The 20,716-nt window shown below is 60.8% G+C and overlaps 2 protein-coding genes across 4 annotated transcripts in view; one reads left to right on the top strand and one right to left on the bottom strand.

Moving 5' to 3' along the window:
* MACROD1 (mono-ADP ribosylhydrolase 1) overlaps positions 1-20,716 on the bottom strand; it is a 146,251-nt gene that overhangs the window by 87,621 nt on the left and 37,914 nt on the right. The window lies entirely within an intron of this gene.
* Positions 16,995-18,927, top strand: FLRT1 (fibronectin leucine rich transmembrane protein 1). Its single transcript, XM_077114971.1, has one exon. It carries the CDS (start codon positions 17,014-17,016, stop codon positions 18,925-18,927), a length of 1,914 nt encoding a protein of 637 aa, XP_076971086.1. The 5' UTR covers positions 16,995-17,013.

Raw genomic sequence — 20,716 nt, 5'->3', positions numbered from 1 at the left:
CATGGCCCAAGAGGACAAAACCATTTTCATCCAAGATACAGGGTGCCAGAGTCGGGGTGGGGGACCCCGCGGGAGGAGGAGAAGGAGGAGCCAAGCCTTAGCTGAAGCTGCGCAGGACTTAGCCAGGAAGAAATGGCTTCTTGGCTGCACAGCCAAGCCTCGAGGGAAGGAATGGGGTTACCTAGGCCAGACCCCCAGCTTGCTGTCATTATCCAGCCTCACTGCCGAGTGGCTGTCCAGCCCGGGCTTGGATGCCCCCCGGTGATGGTTCCTTCTCTGGGCCGGCTGTCCAGCTAATCAAGGACAGGGGACCACCTGCCTCCCGTTTCCAGGTGGAACAGCCTCATCTCCCCTCCGTCACTGCCCCGGAGACTTCTTATCCTTCTGCTGTGCATTTTGTGAGGTGCCGAATGAGACCATTTTCCCGTTCAGTCTGGCTGGGGCGGAAGCAGGGAAGAGGTGGTTGGGAATCACCTCCTCCATTTTGGAGTCTATTCTCCTTTTAATGCAGCCCATCCAGCAGCGGAGAGCTGGGAATGGTCTACCACCTTGCTCCGCATACCCAGAGAAGGTCAGGGTGATAGAAAGTGGGGTGCCAGGGTCAGGGGAGAGCCAGGGAAAGCTTCCTGCAAGGGGACAGTTGTCAGCCAGAACTGAATGGCGGGGTCTCAGAAGGAAGGGATCTTTGAGTCACCCAGTCCCGCCCGTTTGACGGAAGAATCATTTATCTCTAGGAAAAGTGGCTCAGGGAGGCTGACCACAGAAGCCTGAGGCTTCTCCGGCCTGGACCCCCAGCTTCTTATCTGCAAGGATTCAGAACGCCACCTCCAGACCCCCACTACGACCCAGACCTTGTCTGTCCCGGGGTCTCCCAGGGGACAGAAGCCCGAGCGTGACCCCGAGGTCACACCCAGGAATCTCCTTCACAGGGAGGTGCCCGTGATTTGGTGGCCACGGGTCGAGGACTGGCAGCTGCCGCGCGGGTCCACGCCCCGAGAGCTCCAGAAGCCACGAGAGGCCTCGTGAGCCGCAGCTGCAAAGCGCTTCGCTGTTAGCAAAAGTGCACTGCGGATCCTTTCCCTTCCCCTCCTCTCCTGGAGGCGGGCTCCCAAATGAAAAGGAAAATATACAATGAAAGGCAATAAGGAAACCTCAGAGGAAAGCCAGGCGTCTGCACAGACGAGGAGCAGATGTCACTGCGCCCCAGAGCGGGGCGTGGGCTCCCTTTATATATTTATTTAAGATGGTCTCTTTCTCTCTCTCTCTCTCCTTTTTTCCCCTTCCTCCCAATTCAGGCGGGTCTCACAGGCTGCACTCTAAGTCCCTTTGAAGTGTTACAACCATTTTCTCCCCTTTCAATTAACAACAAGAAAAGGAAGCTAATAGCTTCCTGAGCCATTCGCTGTAAATATTAACAAAGCCTGGCCAGCGGAGCCCCAGCGCCTGCGATGCTTTAGGCTGGAGAGCGTGTTTACGGGAAGGAAGGGAGGGGGTCGGAGATTTCCAACACAGAGGCGAAAATCCCTTGGCACCAGCTTCTGCTGGTGGAGGGAAAGCAGACGGCTGGGGGAGCCGGGCGAGGGGGTGCCTGTCCCTGGGGGCTGGCGGCTGGAGGGTGGGGAGCGGAGAACCCAGGCTGTCAGGGGGTCCTCCAGCAAGAAAAGGCAGCTTTTGTCATGCCGTGCCCGGGTGATTGAGATGGCGGCAGGTGCGTGGCCTGGAATCCCCGGTGTGTGGCTTCGGAAAGCGTGGTTGGTGGCAAAGGTCTGGGGAGGGGGCTGGTGGGCCCCAGGGCGTAGAGCTCCTAAAGGGGTTGAGGAAGTCTGCTCCAAGTCAGGAGGCAGGGACCGAATGGACAAATGGACAGATGGAGGGGTCTGGGGATGGGGAGGGAGCTGGAGGCAGGGGCAGCCAGGAAAGAAGGGAGCTGACACCCCTTGAGCGAAGCTTGGGGACCCTCCGCCTGGGACCCCCAGGGGCTCGTGAGCCTGCTTCGGACATCCAGCCCAGAGCCAGGTGTGCACCCAGAGGAGATCATGAGAGGCAGGTAGCTGGGACGAGCTGGGAACACCAGGGTGGGGTGAGAGGGCGTCCCAGGCTCTCGCTGATGGCACCACACTCAGCTCCCATGAGCTTCCCCCGGGCAGGCTGCAGCCCTTCGTGCACGGAGGGGCTGTGTGAGTGCAAGGCCTGCAGGCGGTGGCCCAGCCAGCAGCATCCCTCCTGGGAGCTGGCAGGCCGGGGCCTGTCCCCTCTCTCATGCCTCTGAGTCTCGGCAGGGGGGCAGGCCTGGCGAGGGCTGTCATGCCCCCCGCCCCTCTTAAGCACAGGGCCACCTGCGGTCCCCCCTCGAGGGTCCTCCTGGCACCGGTCCTGGAGCCGCCCCTGCAGGCCTCTTCCCCCCTTGCCCACTCTCGCGGGCTCCCACGGGCACAGGCGTTCCACCTTCCTACCCCTGCTTGGAAGAAATTTCGAAGGCACACGGGCTTTCCAGGGAGAGGAGGCCACTTCAGGGTTCACCTGCCACCCAGAAAACTGTGTTCACCTGTCGTCACTCGGGAGCAAGGGTGGGGCAGCACCTCATGCCTAGAAACCCCGCTGTCCTCTAACACCCTGAACCCGGTCGGGCCAGACCTCCAGTGCCCCCAGACCGTGCAGGCGAGGGGCAGCTGGCCGGGGTGGTGGGGTGTGGGTGGGCAGCGGGGACACCTGCCGGGTCGCCCAGCCAGCCTGCCCCCGGGGGGACGGGTGTGCATTCCCAGCCTCTCCCGCCATCCCACCCGTGAAGGCAGGGGAGAAGATGGAGAGGGAGGAGATGTCCTTTGGTGGAGTCCTGCGGTTTTTCTCCCTAGCTCAGTCCCAGGAGAGCTGCCCCTCCGGGCCCGGGGCTGGCAGCTTCTCCCGGGTGGTCTGTCTCTGAGGGTGGGCGGCTGGCGGGGCGCCCTGCAGCCACCCACAGACTGGCTCACACACTCAGAGGCACACCCGTCTCCGAAAGTCTGGGTGCTGTCGGGAAGCTGTTTAATTAGCAGAGCGGAGGCTGGGAGGCTTTGCAGTGCAGAAGCAGGGGCTCTCACCTCCCGCCCCTTCTCACCCTGCTCCCCTGTTCCTCGGGTGCTGCAGGAGCTGGGGGGCCCGAGTGAGAAGGGGGCAGGGCAGGGGCCACGCCTCGGAGGAGCTGGAACCTCCAGATGCCCCCCCCTCCAAAGAGGACAGGGTGGTCAAGTGGAGGGACCCTCCCAGCAGACCAAGGCTGAGCACGTAGAATCCACACCCCAGAGACAGCTGGCTACCCTTTGGTGCTCCTCGGCAGTGCTCACGGGAGCACTCCACTGCCCTCTAGGGAGGAGGAGAATGAGAGAAGAGTCTGGGAGGCCTTTCTGTGTCAGCCCATTCCTCTCAACCCCACGGCTCCCTCCAAGCCGAGACCCCCGCCCCCTGCTCCCAAAGATGCTATTCCAGCCTCACGTGAGTTCATTCCCTTCTGTGACATGTCCCCCTCCCATTCTCCATGCAGCAGGCTGGAGTGACCCAAACACCCTCTCTGGCTCCCTACAGCCCTCTGTCTGAAGACCAGGACCTCAGCAGTGTTCAAAGCCACCCCCAGACCAGGGTCCTGGCCCCTACTCCAGTTTGGCTCCCAGTTATCCACTAACTCAGAGCTCTGGGGACAGCAACCTTCTAGCGTCACTGAGCTCTTCCGCCTCTGAGCCTTTGCACATGCTGTTCCCTCTGCCTCAAATGCTCTTCCCGCCCCACCCAGGACCACTCTGACCCCTTAACAGCAGTCCTTGGCCCCGAGTGGAAAAGCTCTCTTTGCCCTGCAGCCCCAGCCCAGTCCCCTCACGGGAGAGGTCTGAGCTGGATCAGGAGAGAGGGGACACACGCTGTGAGGGGAGAGAAGGGAACGGACCGCGAGGATGGCCGATAGGCATCCTGGAGGGAGAAGTGAGCAGCCACAGAACAAAACTCCGGGTTGGAGTCACCAAGAGCCTTTTCATCTATGAAGGTCGGATACGGATGCTGACCCCAGCCTGGAAATCCAGAATGAAAGAAAACCCCGGGTCTCCTAGCTCCCATCAGGGGTGACCTGCTTACAATTATCTAAACCCTGTCCTCTTTGCCACAGGCAGCTCTGCCCAGCAAGAGGGGTGGCAGTGATGTTCATTTAAAACGCCACGCGGCTAAGTCACCAGCCATAAAGCCCACCTGGGTTTCCGGCCGCACATCCAGCGCGTCTGATGGCTGACGTGCACATAAAACCCATCCCTCAGAGCCATAGGCTAAAATGAGACAGGACGGCTAATTGCTAATATAGGAATTACTGTCGGTGAGCCCCCGATCTAAAAGGCCACAGTGAACTGTGAAACTGAGGGGACACTTCCAGTTGAGATGGGAGCCCTAAAGGCCAGGGGTGGGGCGGGGGTTCTGGAAGACGAGGTGGGGGTCAAGGAGGAAACGTGACTGCAGCTGCCCTGCTCATAGTGATTGTCACGGCATAGGAGTCTAGAGGGCCCGGAGCCACAGCACAGGGTCACCCTCCCCAGGAAGCCTCCTGCACCCAGGATGGTGGGGCGGAGCCCTTTGCTTGGACAGTGCCTTGTCGGTGTCCCACATTGTAACCCTCGGAAAAGCAGTGGCCTCCCCATTGGACCGTGAGCTCCTGGGGGGCGGAGTTTCCTCCAGTGTCTTGCGTGGTGCCCGGCACATGACTGGATTTGGTACATGTTTGCTGGGTGGCTGGGTGGATGGATGGAGAGGTGGATGGATACATGGAAGTGTTTCCCTTGTGTGGTCTTGCCGTCTCGATCCGGGAGCACGCCCGCTGGATTCCACTGCTCTGACAGTGGGTGCCTGCAAGAAGGCCCAATTGCAGGCTCATTCCTAGGCCTCGTTTGGTTCAGAGGACGCAGGCAACAGATGCTCACCGGTACACTCCTTATGGGAAGGGCCACAGCCCATGGGGGCTCACACCTGCCAAACATGGACAGCCAGGCTCAGACGGAAAATGCACACATGCCCCACTCGCCCGAGGTGGAGACACCTGAGGTGCCCAATATCCAGAGCCCATTATAGGGCAGCCAATGGCCTCGAGACCCCACATCGTGCCCCCCACCCCGGCCAGCCCCTGCGGTTGCAAGGAGGCTTTGGAGGACATTAGGGAAGGCGTGGACCGGGGGGATGGGCGTGGACCGGGACGAGCAAAGCCGGATGCAGCCACCATAAGCCTGACTCGTTCTCTAAATGAGGAAGTGGAGAAAGGGTGTATTAAGCACCTACTGTTTGCAAGGTCCTGAGCCAGGGCAGAATTCCTTGAAGGATATCACATCGTTGCTATCAGGGGACGTGCAACCGCGGATAACTAGAGGAAAAGGAGGTGTGGGTGGGTGCTGGAGTGCACCCACGGGGGTGGGCCTGCACAGGGAAGGGCCCGGATGGGAGCCAGCTCCGAGCGTGCCTTTGAGGGAGGCGGGGGAGGCACAGCTGGCGGGACCGGCAGGGAGCAGTGTCGGGGTGCCTTGCAGGTGTTGCCTTTTATCTGGAGATCCCCGGGAAGGACCTGGCACAAACATGCCGGTGCAGTGAACACCCCCTTCCTGGATTCAGAATTTGGGGGTGGGGTGGGGCTGGGGCAGAACTCAGGCAGCTTCTCTCCCCCGCGGGGAAGCCTCTGACCTCCGAGGACACCCCTGCCATCCTCTCTCAGTGTCTCCGTCCCCAGCCCCCTGCGGTACAAAACAATTTTCTCGCCGGGGCCAGGGAGGCAGGTGACCTCAGTGGACTCTTTCCATCTCTCGCTTTCATAGAGAAATTACAATTTATAATTGGATGAAATCACACGGGTGGTGGTAGCCATACAGGCTGGCACTGGAGCCCAGCCTTCGCCTCTCCTGGGGGGAAGCCCCACGCCTGGGGGGCTATGTCCCAGCGGCCTGCCACCCCCAAATTTGTCAGATCTGGTCATTCTGAATTGATGTTCCATGGGGATTGCCTGGCTTTTCCACCTCCTTCCCCTGGGGACGCTTGTCCCAAACCCTGCCCCCCACCAGCCTCATACCACCTGGCCAGCACCCCCTCTTCCCACATCATTCCCTGCCCGTCTGTGAGTTCAGTGGGCAGCCTGGGGTCCACGCTTATTAAAACGGGCACCCTAAATATCCCGATTTTATCTGGAAGGGCCCCAGACAACAACCCGCCACCTTTGCAGCCCGACAAAGCAAAGTGCCCAGATGCAGCCGAGCCCATCTGGATCCGATTTCAAACCAGAGCTGACACCCTCAGATGTGTAATAAAAGCCCTTCTCCTGCAGGGGAAACGCGGACACAGGAGCTCCGCGGGAACTGCTGCATGCCGTGCTAATGAGAGGCGGCCGGTGGGGGGCTCTGGTTTTGCTGTGGATTCGGGGCCCCCGGCCTACCCTGCCCACCGCCCCCTGGGGGGGGGCTTTGGAGCACGGGCCGGGCTTAGGAAGTGGGGCAGTTGCAGGAGGGAGGTCAGCGACACCGCGACCCAGCTTCCCAGTTCCCGGATGCCCCTGCTTCCCACGGCGGGAAGGGCAGTGCCTGTTTTGGAATCCCAGGCCACGGTGGCCCAATTGGAGCCTTTGAATGACATTTAGTGAGAGGAGCAGGTGCTGGGGGGGGGGGATGGTGTGGGGGGAGTTGAGACAGCTCTGGGCCGGGTACAGCCACAGCTCTCAGAACTTCATTTTTCTCTTCCCAGACCTTCCACCCCTGGCAGAGGGAAATGAGGGAGGTGCAAGCAAGGCTAACTGTTTGTTCTCTGGGAGAAGGGCAAGTCAGCTCAAAATCTGCAAAGTTAGGGTGGAGGGTGGGGGTGGGGGGATAATCCAGCCCCCAGCCCTGGCTCGGGGTGGGGCGGGTGGAAAGTGGCATTTTGAGCAAACCAGAGGTCCCCGCAGGATCGGCTCTTTGCCAGCCTGCCTCGCGTGTCCTAATTTCCTGGGACTTAATCACTTGTATTGTTTTCGGCAGGTGAGGCGGCAGGGCGTGGGTGAAAAGAAGGCATCCTTTTTGGACAGACACGATCCCGCCCCCACCCCCCAGCCCCGCCACAGCGAGGAGATCTCCTCTGCAAACAGGAGCAGCCAAGCAGCACCGAGCTCCCTCCACCCCCAAAGAAGGGTGCTGGGGGGCTGACAGCTCAGCAGCGCATGCAGGCAACCTCAGCTCCACGGTGACCGCTGGAACTCCTCAGCAGGGTCCTGGACCCCCCCCCCCTCACCGCTACCCCCCAGACCCCCGGAGACACAGCCTGAGAGGTAGGAGCACCAAGTCTTCGGAGAGTGGCTCCCTCTCAGCTCGGTCATGCAAGAACCTCTCTGCACCCAGCCCATTCTGCAAGTGACTTAAAGGGATTAAAAAAAACCAAAAAGCCTCGGTAAAGAAAAAGGGGGAAAGAGCTACGCCTATCGAGGGGTGGGGGGAGGTGGAGGCCGCCAGCAGACAAAAAGGGGGAAAGTTGCAAGAGGCCGTTGGAAGTTGCAAGTGGCAACAGGCCGGGATGGGCGCCGGGCCGTAGGGCATGCCCTGGGAGCTCCGGCCGGGACACCCTGAGGCCGCGGGGGGCGTGCCCGCCCCTCACTCCAGGAGGAGAGGCCGGCGGCGGCGGCGGCGGCGGCGCCCAGGGCCCAGGGCGCGGAGGATGCTGCTGGGGACCGTCTGAGCACGCCAAGCCCAGGAGAGCCAAGCAAGGACCCCCTCCCTCCCTGAGCCCCGGGGCACCCCTGGCCCATGCCCCGGGGCCTTCCCACGTGCCAGGTGCGACGTTGGAGCAGAAGCTGTGACCCCAGGCGGACCCTGCAGGCTCCAGGGCTGCAGCGACCAAGCGGGTAAGGCCGAGGACCCGGATGCAGAAAGGGCTCAGGGGGTGGGGGTGGGGGGGCAACGGGGTGGCCAAGGGCTCCTAATGGGCCAGAGAAGGCTGAGCCTGCGCAGGAGGGAACAGTCCCTCCTCTCCCAAGGCCTACTCTCCAGGCTGGTGTGCAGCCCCGGCCCACCTACCTACGCGGTGCATCGTCCGCTACCTAGGCTCTGCTCCAGGTTGGGGGGACCTGAAGTATAAGGGGATGGCCACCTCCTGGGGTACCCCCCCTCCACTCAGGCTGCCCCTTGGGGGTGGGGGTGGGGCTGTCTCCTTTTCAGCCTCTGCCTGCCAGGATGATAGGGCTGGGAGTTCTGCCCAAAAAAAGGCAGCACCAAGGCTTGGGGTGGGGATGGGGGGCGGGGACCTTTGCCAGCCCGGGCCATGCATGGTACCTGCTGCCCTCCAACTAGAGAAAGTGCCACACGTTTCCTTCCACCCTGTCCTGCCCCTGCCCTGCTCTGGAGGACCCAGGGTGGGCCTGATCCAGAGCCACCACTGCTAGCCATTGGGCATCGAAGGCTTCTAGTGCAGCTTCTTTGTTGGTGAAAGGTGTGAACTGCGGCCCAGAGACGGGCATTAGCGCCCCAAGGTCACACAGCAGCTACCGGTGCCTTCCCTCTTCCCCATCCCCGTCGTCATAGGACGGCGTCTGGGCCAGATGGCGTCTGGGTCCCAGGGGCAGGAGGGAGCAGCTGTGCCTCCCCAAACACAAATCCCAGGCAACCTCGAGCCTGCGGTGCCCAGGGCAGGGCAGGGAAGCCCCAATTCATTACCCAGATGGAAAATGACACCTCCCCGCGCTCCTCCCCAGGAGAGGGGCTGATTTATGACTGCGCCAGGGCCCGGGACATTTGTCAGCACGGCGCAGCGCGCACGCCGACGGCGGGGGCATTAATAGCCGTGTTATTAGCCACCGGCGTGAAAGATGCTTTGTGGATCGGCTATTTGCTGTTATTTATTAGAAAGGCGCGCCAGCGGGCAGCAGGGCCGCGAGCCACGGGGAGCATGCTGGAGGCCTAGCTCAGCCCCAGCAGGGCCCCTCCCCACCTCCCCACCCCCTGCCTTGTCCCGGTCACTCCTAGAGCTGAGGCCAAGCCCCAGGGGGGCTGGTGCCCAAAATACGGCTCAGCGCGGGGCTCTGGGCCTCTCTGAGCTGTGCAGAGACCCCACCCCCCCACCCCAAGGCAGGCAAGCAAAGGGCGGGGGCGGTGGGACCTCCAGTTGGGAGCAGCGTGACCTTGGGCATGTCCCTTTCCCTTCCTCTCCCCAGGTGCTTTCTTTCTGCACTGGGGGTGGGGGTCACAGACTCTGCAGGGCTGTTGCCAGCTAGAAAGGTGAGGATCGTGAGAAGGGCTCAGCACCGGGTGGGGGCAGCTACCGCGGCGGGAACAGACCTAGCGCCACTGGGCGGGCTGGTTCGTGGGCACCTTGCAGTGGCACCATTAGACGTGCTGGAGGTGGGACACTGTCTGCCGTGGTCGCCGGTCTCTCTCCAGGCCAAGGCGCTGGGAGATGGACTACAAGTCCAGGGTCAAGGCAAGAGAAGGAGGGCAGAGAGGGAGTTGTCTATTCCTAGCTCTCTTCTTTCCCTCTTTACAAAGCAGACAATCTCGAGGTCCTTTACTTCCCCCAGTCCCAGGGTCCTGAGGGCTGGGTTCCCTCTTTGGATGGATCCCTGAGAGTGGGGTGCCCGCAGCTCTCCCAGCTGAGGCCTGGAGTCAGCCCCTGCCATTGGGCAGTGCCAGGCCGGCCACCCCACATCAGAGGAGAGGGGAAGGGACAGCCTGCGTGGGCTCCCCCTGGGCACCCGGGAAGGGAAGAGCACTGGACTGTGAGTCCCAGGTCCGGGGTGGCACGTGGCTTCTCTGTCTCCCACTTCGAGCTGCTGGGGAGAGAGCAGCGTGAATTATCACCTGCAGTGGGTGGGGCTCAAGGAGGTGCCGCCTCCCTCGTCTCTCCCCCTGCCCCGCCCTGGGTTTCCCTCCTGGGTCTTCCCTTTCGGCTTCTCCATTCATTCATTCATTCATTCATCCATCCATCCATTCATTCAACAGGTGTTTAACGAACACCTGTGCCAGCCTCCCTTATTGATAAGTGGACAAGACAGGCCACATCCCACCTTGTGGAGCGGGGAGCGGGAAAGGAGTCAGACAACCAACTGGCAACCAATAAACTCAAGATAAATAACTAGGGGCCTCCGGGGCCTGCCCCAGCCTTCTGTCCCGGATGCTGCCAGCTCCTGGGAGGCCCGCCCCTCCCGGGCTCAGCTCCAAGCCCCTGATTTATGATCACTGAACTTCACGCGTGACCAGCCCTGCCTGGGAACGCTGCTCCCCTCCTGGCCTGTGCACTGTCCTTCTTGCCCATCCCCTCACCCCCCCAACCCTGCTCTGGCTCCCCAGAATAAAGGACCTTAAGCCCCTGCCCCCCTGCCCCCCACCGAAACTGCACTGGGCTTTCTTTATTCCTTCCCCCAAAGGAATGCCATCTCCAGTCTAGGCAGCTCTGCTAAAAATGGACACAGATGGAGGGAGCCATCAGATGCAGGAACATCTGATTAAATAATGCTGGGGGAGAGAGAAACAAAATTACACGTGTCTCCTTTCATCCCCCCAACCCTGCGCTGGCCCTGTGTACGTTTAATATCGAACACCGTTATCAATATAATTAACCTCCCGAGACAACATTTTTAAGTCTTGTTTTTTAAAAGCGATTTGCAGTCGCTGAGGTTCACGGCTTACTTCGGCCTGGCGCCACCCAGCCGGCCCACGCGGGTAGGTGAGCTCGTGGCACACTTGTGGGGGATTTGCATACCTGTCTGCAATCGCAGCTAGTGATAACGGCTGATGCATAATGCATGCAGCATGCAGTTAGAAAAGTAATTAGGGGTAGGTTTTAAAGAATCCCTGTTCCCCTCCCTCACCCCCCGACCCCATGTGTTACAAGTTCTAAATGACACCGCACACCAGATTGGGGGCAGTAGAGGTATGGAGGCAGCTGTCCACCTTCCCCCGGGAGTTAGGGAGCTGGCACCCAGTGCTCTGTCCTCATTAGGTGCCAGAGGCGGGCCCAGGTGGGAAAAACCCAACTCAGACTAGTGTCTCAAGTTCCCCCCTCTGCCTCTGTCTCCCCAACCTGCTGGGAAGCGCTGCCATATTCATAACTGGCAATTCCGCAACGGAACACCCCTCATCCGAGGCCCCCGCCAAGCACCCAGGGAGCCAGTTTACTGCCCCACTTTACAGATGGCAAACTGAGGCCCAAGACCGCCCCGCGGTCGGTGGGACAGAGCTGAGGGGAGGAGGCACCAGGAGGTAGAGGCTTTGCCCCCCCTTCCATTCATCGTGTCTGTAGCTGAGCCCTAGAAGGAGCCGTCCAGCTGGACGGGAAGACAGAGCGGGGCCAGGGGCCGGGGCCGCATTTCTCATCCAATAATTTAAACCAAGGTCTGCTGCGGTCCCAGCCAGGGTGTGGAGGTGGCCGAGAACTCTGCTTTCGTGGGCCTCAGCTGCAGCTCCGTGTGGGGCTTGGCTCCCACCTGCCTTTCCCCTCCCCGCACCGAGAAACAGACCCCCCCACTTGTTCAGTCCTGGGCCCCTCACTCCTAGCCCGGTGTCCTGCACTGCAGGGCTCGAGGCTCGCAAGCAGACACATGTGGCACGTGGGGCCCCTTCCATTTATGGAATGTACCGTGGATTATTTCTGCTGGAGAGAAGGGCCTGGAGAGGGGACGATACCTGCAGGAGCCCCCACCTTGGTGGAGGGAGGGGGGTGATGCTGGGAACAAGGGGAGAAACTGGAGGCCCCAGGCGATGCCCACGTGGGCAGCCAGATTTCCCAGGACCTGCAAAGCTGGGGCCTTGGATAGAGAGTTTACACCCCAGGGAGATGAATGAGGTGGGGGGGGCGGGGGAGAAGCAGCCAGGGGCCCAGGGGCAGGCACGGGGGCGCTCCAGGTGCCCCTAAGCCACTCAGGGGAAAAAGCTCCCCAAAACTGCCATAAAGTCTCACCGACCTGTGGAGCCACCACACACAGGAAAGCAGTGCCCCCCCGTCCCACTCAGCTCGCTGTCCCCTCCCCAGTGTCCCCCAAGATCTGAGACACTGAAGGAGACGCTGAGCTACCTTCTCTGCAGAGTTTTATGCCCAGCGCATGCATCTTCTGGGGAAAGGCTGACAAAGTGGGGTGGAGAGTGGAGAGGGAAGGAAGCAGTAGGATTGGGGGGGCTCGGGGGTGGGTCTGTGTGTCTTGGAGAGTGGACTCACTAGCTCTGATCATTTATTCACAGAGTCAGGCTGGGAGAGCCCAGGCCTGCCCCGGGGGGGAGAGCTAGAGGCCCCCTCCCCCAGCCCTCCCCGGCCCCAGGGACCCTGGATGTGCGGGAATTGCAGGGGGCTCAGGGCAGGCAGGGACCTGGAGGGAAGGGAGGGGCTGGCCATGTGAAGGGGGGGAGGGGGGAGCAGCATCCGCCAAGGCCAAGTGTACGGGGGGGGGGGGGGGCTCAAGTCAGGCTTCCTGCGGACAGGCAGTGGAGGGGGGGGGCTGTGTGCCTGGCACCACACCTGGAAAGAGGGGGTGCTTTGTAGCCAGGGCCCCTCTGCTCGCCCCTAGCTGCCCAGCCCACCCTTGTATCAGCCAGAGGCTCCCCCAGGTCCTCTGGGGGGAAAGGCCTGGCTGAGGCCCTGCTGGGAGGGTGGACTTAGGGGCTGGTGGTCCCTGCACCCCCACGTGGTGGGGTGGGTAACAGTGATTAGTGACATTCTGGGGAGACTTCCAGCACCTCCTCTGTCCCCCACCCCCACAAGAAAGAGGCACAAGGAAAGGAGGGAGCAGCCACCCCCAAGTGGGGCTCATAGGGGGACCTCAGCCCCCTCCCCTTTCCAGCACCACCTGTGGCCGGCATGGGCCCCCCCACTCCAGAGCCCCTCTTGAGTCCCGCACCTGGAAGAGGGGTTTCTCGGTAGCACTTTGCAGGTGAGAAAACAGGCCCCAGGTCACCCCGCTGGTGGCTGGTGAGGCTGGACCCCAAGACCCTGCTTTGGGGGTCTCTCACCCATCCTAGTTTGCGCCACCGCCTCCTGGGAGCAGCGCTGTCTGGAATTCTCTGCTCCCTAAACTGGGGGGAGTGGGGGGGGTGCTGAGATCGCCTGCCCCTTTGAGGGACCTGCATTCAGGAAGGGAAGCCAGGGCTGGGAGCGGCGGAGCTGACCTGGGCCTAGGGGTCTCTCTCCTGAGGGGCTGGACCTGCCGGGGCCACCCAGGGGCAGCTGGCACTGAACCCCCACCCCCACGCCCAGCTCTGTTTGGCCCAGATTTTGAGTCAATGCGTCTGCCTCTGCACTGATGTCCCCCGAGCCGTCCAGCTCAAGGTTAGGGGTCCCGGGGATGCACAAGGTGAGGCGAGGGGAGGGGGAGGCTGGGGGGGAACCGAGCATGGCAGTGCCGTGAGAACTAGAGCCCTCTGCCTTCCGTTCCTCAGTTTCTCCAGGCCAAAGGCCTGGTGGAGGGGGAGGGCTCGTGCTGAGAAGCAGCTATGGCCTAGGTCACCCGGTCTAGGTGTGACGTGGGGGCTGGGAGATGAAGAAGGGACCACTGGAGATCCGGCAGGAAAACAAGTGAGCCCAGAGGCCATACCCGGGCCTGGGGCAGTCAGAGAAGTAGACAAGCTTCCTAAACCTTATTCATCGAGTGCATACAGGTGGCACACAAGCGGGGGTGCATACATACAGGTGGTATACAAGCAGGGTTGAATCTCCAGAACAACCCTGGATGGGGAACTATTATTACCACATTTACAGATGAGGAAACGGAAGCTCAGAGAGGGCAAGCAACTTGCTCAAGGTCACATAGCCTGAAAGTGGCAGAGGTAAGACTCAAACCTAGGTTCCTCCGTCCTGGAAGCAGGCAGGAGCCAACGTATTGGATAAGGCCAGTAATGATGTCCCTGGAAATCCACCCCCCTCCCGGCTCTTGCAGGGTCCTGGATCCCTCCAGCCAGAGCTTCTGTGGCTCCAGACCCCCACCCCCACCCCCCACTGCTCCCCTCCCCATGGCACGCCAGGGATTCAGCTGTCAGTCATGGAACTGGCGGGTCGTAACTCACACCAAGCTGAAGTCTGCGGGATCCACGCAACAATGACAAGTGATCCCGTAAAAGCCGGGCGATTTACCGGGTTTAATTTGATGGCCACATAAACCATCCAACACACAACAAGGGAATGAAAAGGCCGCCAGACTCCCGGGCAATTAAAGGGCTCCTCCAGCGAGGCGTGCTCTCCTCGCCCCCCTCCCGTGCCCCCAGCCCCAGGCCCCATTCTGCTTTCCTGGAATCAGCGGGCTCAGCCTCAGGGGGTGGCCTTGGGGCAAGGGGGCCGCAGGGGAGATTTGGGCCCAAGATGGATGAGGCTCACACCCACAGGGGAGAGCAAAGGCCTTGGGTCTGCCTCCCAAGTGCTGCTTGGTTATCCATCAAGCATCTCTGAAAGGTGCAATTTAGACTCTATTATGAAGCCGAGGCCTCCAGAGGCTGGGGACCGCGGCCGTGAGCTGGGAGGGCACCGGGAACGGATGGCCATGCCAGAGCACGCGGCAGCCGGCCTTGGCTTTGGCCTTAACAAGTCTGCCCGCTGCTCAGGGCGCTGCCCCCGAACCGCACGCCCAGAGGCCACCCGCGTCCCGTGGCGGGCCTCGGTGGCTGGTAGCCAGGGGAGGATGCGCGTCCCCTGGCCAGAGGCTGGGGGTCCCAGAGAGTGCAGCACAGTGGCCTTGAAGCTGGTCCGAGTCTTCCCGTCCCCGTCACCTCCTGCCCTGCCCCTGCCGCTTTGCCTGTGAGCTCCGCTACCTTTCGTGGCTCTGGCTGGGTGCAGGGAAAGGGACAGATGTGCAGCTGGAAACCAGGGCCAACCCGTCCCCTCCAGCTCAGCTGTGAAATAGGGAGGAGGACCGGGGTGACCCGCGTGTGTGACAGCCAGGCCCGGGGACAAATGGCAGGCCTCCGCAGGACGCGGCAGCCGGAAGCAGATCCAGAGGGACGCTTGCTCATTCTGTCACTGGGTGGTCCTTGGTGCCAAGCTACTCGGGCCCCACACAGGCCACAGTCGCCGCCCTTGAGCCCCCCCCCCGCCACGGGTTGGTCAGGGACATTGAAACTCCAGTCACCGGTGTGACCTGCAGCCCACAGAAATGTGGTGCTGCAGGCTGGAAGTCAGGATTCTGGTCTTGACCCTCCCGGCCTGGGTGCAGCACCCCCTGCCACTGCTCACGTGGCCTTGAACAAGTTCAATGCAACATTGGCCAGCCTCAGTTTCCTCATCTGTAAAATGGGCATGAGAAGGGTACTGGTCTCATGCTTGCTGGGAAGAGTAAATGACTTCACTATTCACAAAGCTCCAGGCAAGGCCTTCATTATAGTGGAAGCTACTGTCCCACCAGCACGTAATTCCAGACAGCTAGGACAGGGATTGCATGTAGTAGACACTCAATAATGATCAGGTGAAGGGTTAGATGAATGAGTAAACGATGGATGGGTGGAGGGTTGGTAGGTAGAGAGATGTTATATATATATATATGGGTGAGTGCATTGATGGGTGGATGGGTGGAGTTCAGGGAAGTTCTATCTGGGGCATCAGGAAGCCACAGCAGAAGAGAGAACACTTGAGTTGGTCCCATAGGGGTGAAGAACAGTTTGCAGATGGAGCAGTCCAGGAATAGAGAGGGACAGAGAAAGGAGAAGGGTTTGACACGGTGGAGACATGGAGATGCTCGGGCCCTGAGGCTGGAATGTGGGACTCCCCACTGGCTCCTTCATTGGGCCACGACTCTGCCCCATACACCAGGGCTGGCTTCTTGGACAGGGGCCTCAGCTCAGGGTCCGAGAAGCCACCGTGCCCTGCCATCGAAAGACTTTATGAAGTCAGAATTGGGTAGCAGATCTTTTGCCAGCTGCATGGAGACACCTTCCCCCACTGAGGCTGAAAGATAATTTACCTTTAATTGATTTCTTTCCCACTATGAACAGTAAAATAGTATGAGAAAAACCTAATTTGCAATTTTTCCATTTGTGAAAAACAAAATTACACCTTGCAGACAATTCCCTCAAAGCACGGACCCCCGCCTTCCTTTTATTTGTTTCATTTTCCATAAGTGCAAGAAACATATATATATATATATTTCAAAAGAGCTGAAAGTTTCATGGTTTGCAAAGGGGGCGAGGTGTGGGATAATTTCCCACCAAACACAGAACACAGAGCCAGGGAAGACACCACGGATTTAAAAAAAGAAGTTTCTGTAAATACACGAGAAAACGCTTCTGCTGCCACCTTATTTCTCTAACGTGTGTCAAACAGGATGCGTCGTTCTAACATCAAACAACGCAGCGCCGCGCCTTCCCCTGCTTGCCACCACCGAGGCTGGCAGGTTCTTTTTTTCCAGGCTCTCATGACGTGCCCCCCTCTTGGGTTTGCAGGTCTGGTGGACACAGGCCAAGGTTTCCTCACCCTGCACCCGGGGCCAGGCAGCTCTGTGCGTTCCCCGGCCGTGGCTCCGAACCCATAAAATGTTCCCACGATCGGCCGGGGCTTCTAGTGCTCACCCTGGAGATTGGCTTCCTGCAAAATCTCCAAAGGAGAAGCCCAAACTGCAGCGTCGCTGTCCCTAAATTCACCTCCCCGAGGCTCCCGGTTACGCTCCAGGGTGCACTGTGTGCATTTAATTAAGTGCAGTGTCTTTGCTCCGGATGAGATGTAGCATTAGCCAGATGTCGTTAGAGTCTGACCTTAGTTCCCCCAGGGCCATTCATCAGCTGGGGTGTAAACTTGGCACCCCACAGGGCCAGGTGCCCAGCGGCTCAACCCCTGCCCTGTGGGAAGCAGCCACCACTGACCTCCTGGCACCCGGGCAGGTGGGAAGGTGGGCGGGCATGGGGCAGGTGGGCATCCCACCCCCGCCCTGACCCTGGGGCTGCAGCCTGGCTCTCATCAAGCGTGTCCTGTGCCCCCCCGCCCCCGCAGGTGTCGCGGCCTCCCCAGCCCTGCACCATGGTGGCGGCACAGCCTGAGGCCGCCACCCCCGCCCCCTCGCCCGCCACCGCCGCCGTCCCGGCCCCCGTCGTGATCACGACAGCCACCATGGACCTGCGGGACTGGATGTTCCTGTGCTACGGGCTCATCGCCTTCCTGACGGGCGTCATCGACAGCACCACGTGCCCCTCCGTGTGCCGCTGCGACCACGGCTTCATCTACTGCAACGACCGTGGCCTCACCTCCATCCCCGCCGACATCCCCGACGACGCCACCACCCTGTACCTGCAGAACAACCAGATCAACAACGCCGGCATCCCCCAGGACCTCCGGGCCAAGGTCAACGTGCGGGTCATCTACTTGTACGAAAACGACCTGGACGCCTTCCCGGTCAACCTGCCCCGCTCGCTGCGGGAACTGCACCTGCAGGACAACAACGTCCGCGCCATCGCCCGGGACTCGCTGGCCCGCCTGCCGCTGCTGGAGAAGCTGCACCTGGATGACAACTCCGTGTCCACGGTCAGCATCGAGGAGGACGCGTTCGCCGACAGCGGCCGGCTCAAGCTGCTCTTCCTGAGCCGCAACCACCTCAGCAGCATCCCGTCGGGGCTGCCGCGTACGCTGGAGGAGCTGCGGCTTGACGACAACCGCATCTCCACCATCCCGCTGCACGCTTTCAAGGGCCTGCACAGCCTGCGGCGCCTGGTGCTGGACGGGAACCTGCTGGCCAACCAGCGCATCGCCGACGACACCTTCAGCCGCCTGCAGAACCTCACCGAGCTGTCGCTGGTGCGCAACTCGCTGGCGGCGCCGCCCCTGCACCTGCCCAGCGCCCACCTGCAGAAGCTGTATCTGCAGGACAACGCCATCAGCCACGTGCCCCCCAACACGCTGGCCCGGATGCGGGAGCTGGAGCGGCTGGACCTGTCCAACAACAACCTCACGACGCTGCCCCGCGGCCTCTTCGACGACCTCGAGAGCCTGGCCCAGCTGCTGCTGCGCAACAACCCCTGGTTCTGCGGCTGCAACCTCATGTGGCTGCGGGACTGGGTGAAGGCGCGGGCGGCCGTGGTCAACGTGCGGGGCCTCATGTGCCAGGGGCCCGAGAAGGTGCGCGGCATGGCCATCAAGGACATCACCAGCGAGATGGACGAGTGCTTCGAGGCGGGGCCGCCGGGCGGGGCGGCCAAGGCCACGCCCCCGGCCACCACGCCCCAGGGCTCGCTGTTCACCCTCAAGGCCAGGAGGCCGGGGCTGCGCCTGCCCTCCTCCAACCTCGACTATCCCGCGGCCACGGGCGCGGGGGCCAAGGCCCTGGTCCTCCACGTGAAGCCCGTGGCGGCCGACGCCATCCGCATCACGTGGAAGGCCACGTTGCCCGCCGCCTCGTTCCGGCTCAGCTGGCTGCGCCTGGGCCACAGCCCGGCCGTGGGCTCCATCACCGAGACCCTGGTGCAGGGGGACAAGACGGAGTACCTGCTGACCGCGCTGGAGCCCCGGTCCACCTACGTCATCTGCATGGTCACCCTGGAGACGGGCAACGCCCACGCGGCCGACGAGACCCCCGTGTGCGCCAAGGCGGAGACGGCCGCCGGCCACGGCCCCACCACCGCGCTCAACCGGGAGCAGAACGCCGAGCCCCTGGGGGGCCTGCCCCTGGCCGGCATCGTGGGTGGCGCCGTGGCCCTTGTCTTCCTCTGCCTGGGCCTGGGAGCCGTCTGTTGGTACGTGCACCGGGCCGGCGAGCTGCTGACGCGGGACGGGGCTTGCGGCCGGGGCGGCCGGAAAAAGGACGACTATATGGAGTCGGGGACCAAGAAGGACAACTCCATCCTGGAGATCCGCGGGCCCGGGCTGCAGATGCTGCCCGTCAACCCGTACCGCGCCAAGGAGGAATACGTGGTCCATACCATCTTCCCGCCCAACGGCAGCAGCCTGTGCAAGGGGGCGCACGCCATCGGCTACGGCACCACGCGGGGCTACAGGGACGGCGGGATCCCCGATATCGACTACTACACATGATACTGGTCCTGCTCGTCCGTCCCCCTCCCCCCCCCCAGCCCGGGGGCCCCCTCCCTCCTCCCCAGCCCCCCCCCCCAGCCGGCCAAGAGCGAAAGAAGAGAAGCCCCACGGATGCCTTTCCCTGCACAGAGCAAAGTCTGGGGGGGGGGGGGGGCGTGCCCAATTTCTCCAAAATTGGAGAAAAACCACGGTGGAAAAACACGTTGGCTCTTTTTTTTTTTTTTTAAAGAAGAGAAGTGGGGATCCGATGGAATTTATACCGAATTCTGCCAGTTGGGGAGGGAAAGAAGACTTCAGCGTAAAATCGCAGGAGGGGTTGGGCTGGGGGGTGTTTTCTTCCTGAACTGCAGAGACCTTACTTACCTGTACCACGTACACAACCGCTTCGTCCTCCATTTGGGGGGGCAGTCGCGGAAGGACGGGCTGCCACGCGAGACCCCCCCCTCGGCCGTGATCCTGCAGAGGGCGTTGAGACGCCTCACAAGGGAGAGGGGGAGGAAAAGATCTTTCTTTTGCTATGGAGATATTGTCCTGAAGTTTCTCCCTTCTGGTTCTTTCCATGCCGTTTCCCTTACAGATTTGCAGAAATAGCGCTTTTTTCTCTACATTCTTCGAGTACTGAGGTAGTCAATTAAAAAAAGAGAAAACTTTCTTTTTTCTATACCGAAACCCTCTCCAGTTCTGTGCGCCGGCCTCCGTAGAAGCCCCAAGGGAAGCCGTGGCTTGTCCCGCCAGCTGGAGGTGCAGCCGTCTACCTGTCTCTCGGTGTCCCTTAGCTAAGTACAGATGGGTAGGTAGAGTCACGAGAACCGTCCTCACAGCACTCCCTGGGTCGGTTCTTGCCATTTCCTGAAACCGTAGAATCATGAAAAAAAAAACAGGCGCTTCCTCCTAGAAATAACTGAGTAAGTAGACCAAGTGTGTTGGGGTGGGAGCGGGTGGAGGGGGGAATTGCGGTTTCCTGGAGGGGCTACTGCTGTTTTTAGAGGTGGAGGCGTGTCTGTCCGGGCTGGGTGGCTTAAGGAAGGGCCGGGCGAGGGCTGCTTTCAGATTGAAAAAAATCTCAGGTTGGCCAGAGTTGGGCCACTCTCCTTTTTTGATACAAAAAAAAAAAAAAAAAAGCTTTCTTTGACTGCCAGGGTCCCTCTCTCTCTCTCTTTCCTTCCCACAGATACAACCCCTTCAACAGCTACTTTCTGATAACTTGCTCTGTGCTGCCTGCTTCCTCCTGGGATGGGTAATTGGTGCAGGGATGGGTTGTTGTTTTATATATATATATATATATATAACATTAGCTGATTTGACTTAATGGTTTCCATGGCTGCTCTAACAAAGCCCAGAAAAAGACATGAAAATTCTCAGAAAAAAAAAATCCTGGGAGGCAGTACCTCCAGAATGCAGAAAACTAGGGGTTCTGGTGTCTCAGAGGGAGAGAGGCGGTCTCTTTCGAAAAACGCCAGCCTCGAAAAAGGGTCCTGAGCGGGGATCTTCAGAAGAGCTGAGGTTTGATTTCCTCCCTCTGGAATACACGTCGCCATCATTTATCAACTGACAGTACAGTTTGGCGAGCCGCAAGATTAAAAGGATGATGAAATCACGACAGCAAACCTGGAAAGAAGTTGAAGCGCAGAGCCTGCGGTGCGGATATTTCCTGCATCCCGGCGTTCCGGGGACTCGGGTCATCAGCTGTCAACGTCCTGCCCCCGGGAAAAGTCCCTGTCAAAGCTGAGACGCTGGTCCGAGGGCAGGGAGGATGAGAAGGGGCTTGTGCTCCTGGCGTGGCATGTTC

This window comes from Tamandua tetradactyla, chromosome 9, assembly GCF_023851605.1.
Source record: "Tamandua tetradactyla isolate mTamTet1 chromosome 9, mTamTet1.pri, whole genome shotgun sequence".
Classification (NCBI taxonomy): domain Eukaryota; kingdom Metazoa; phylum Chordata; class Mammalia; order Pilosa; family Myrmecophagidae; genus Tamandua; species Tamandua tetradactyla.
This window is presented reverse-complemented; position numbering and strand designations above follow the sequence as displayed.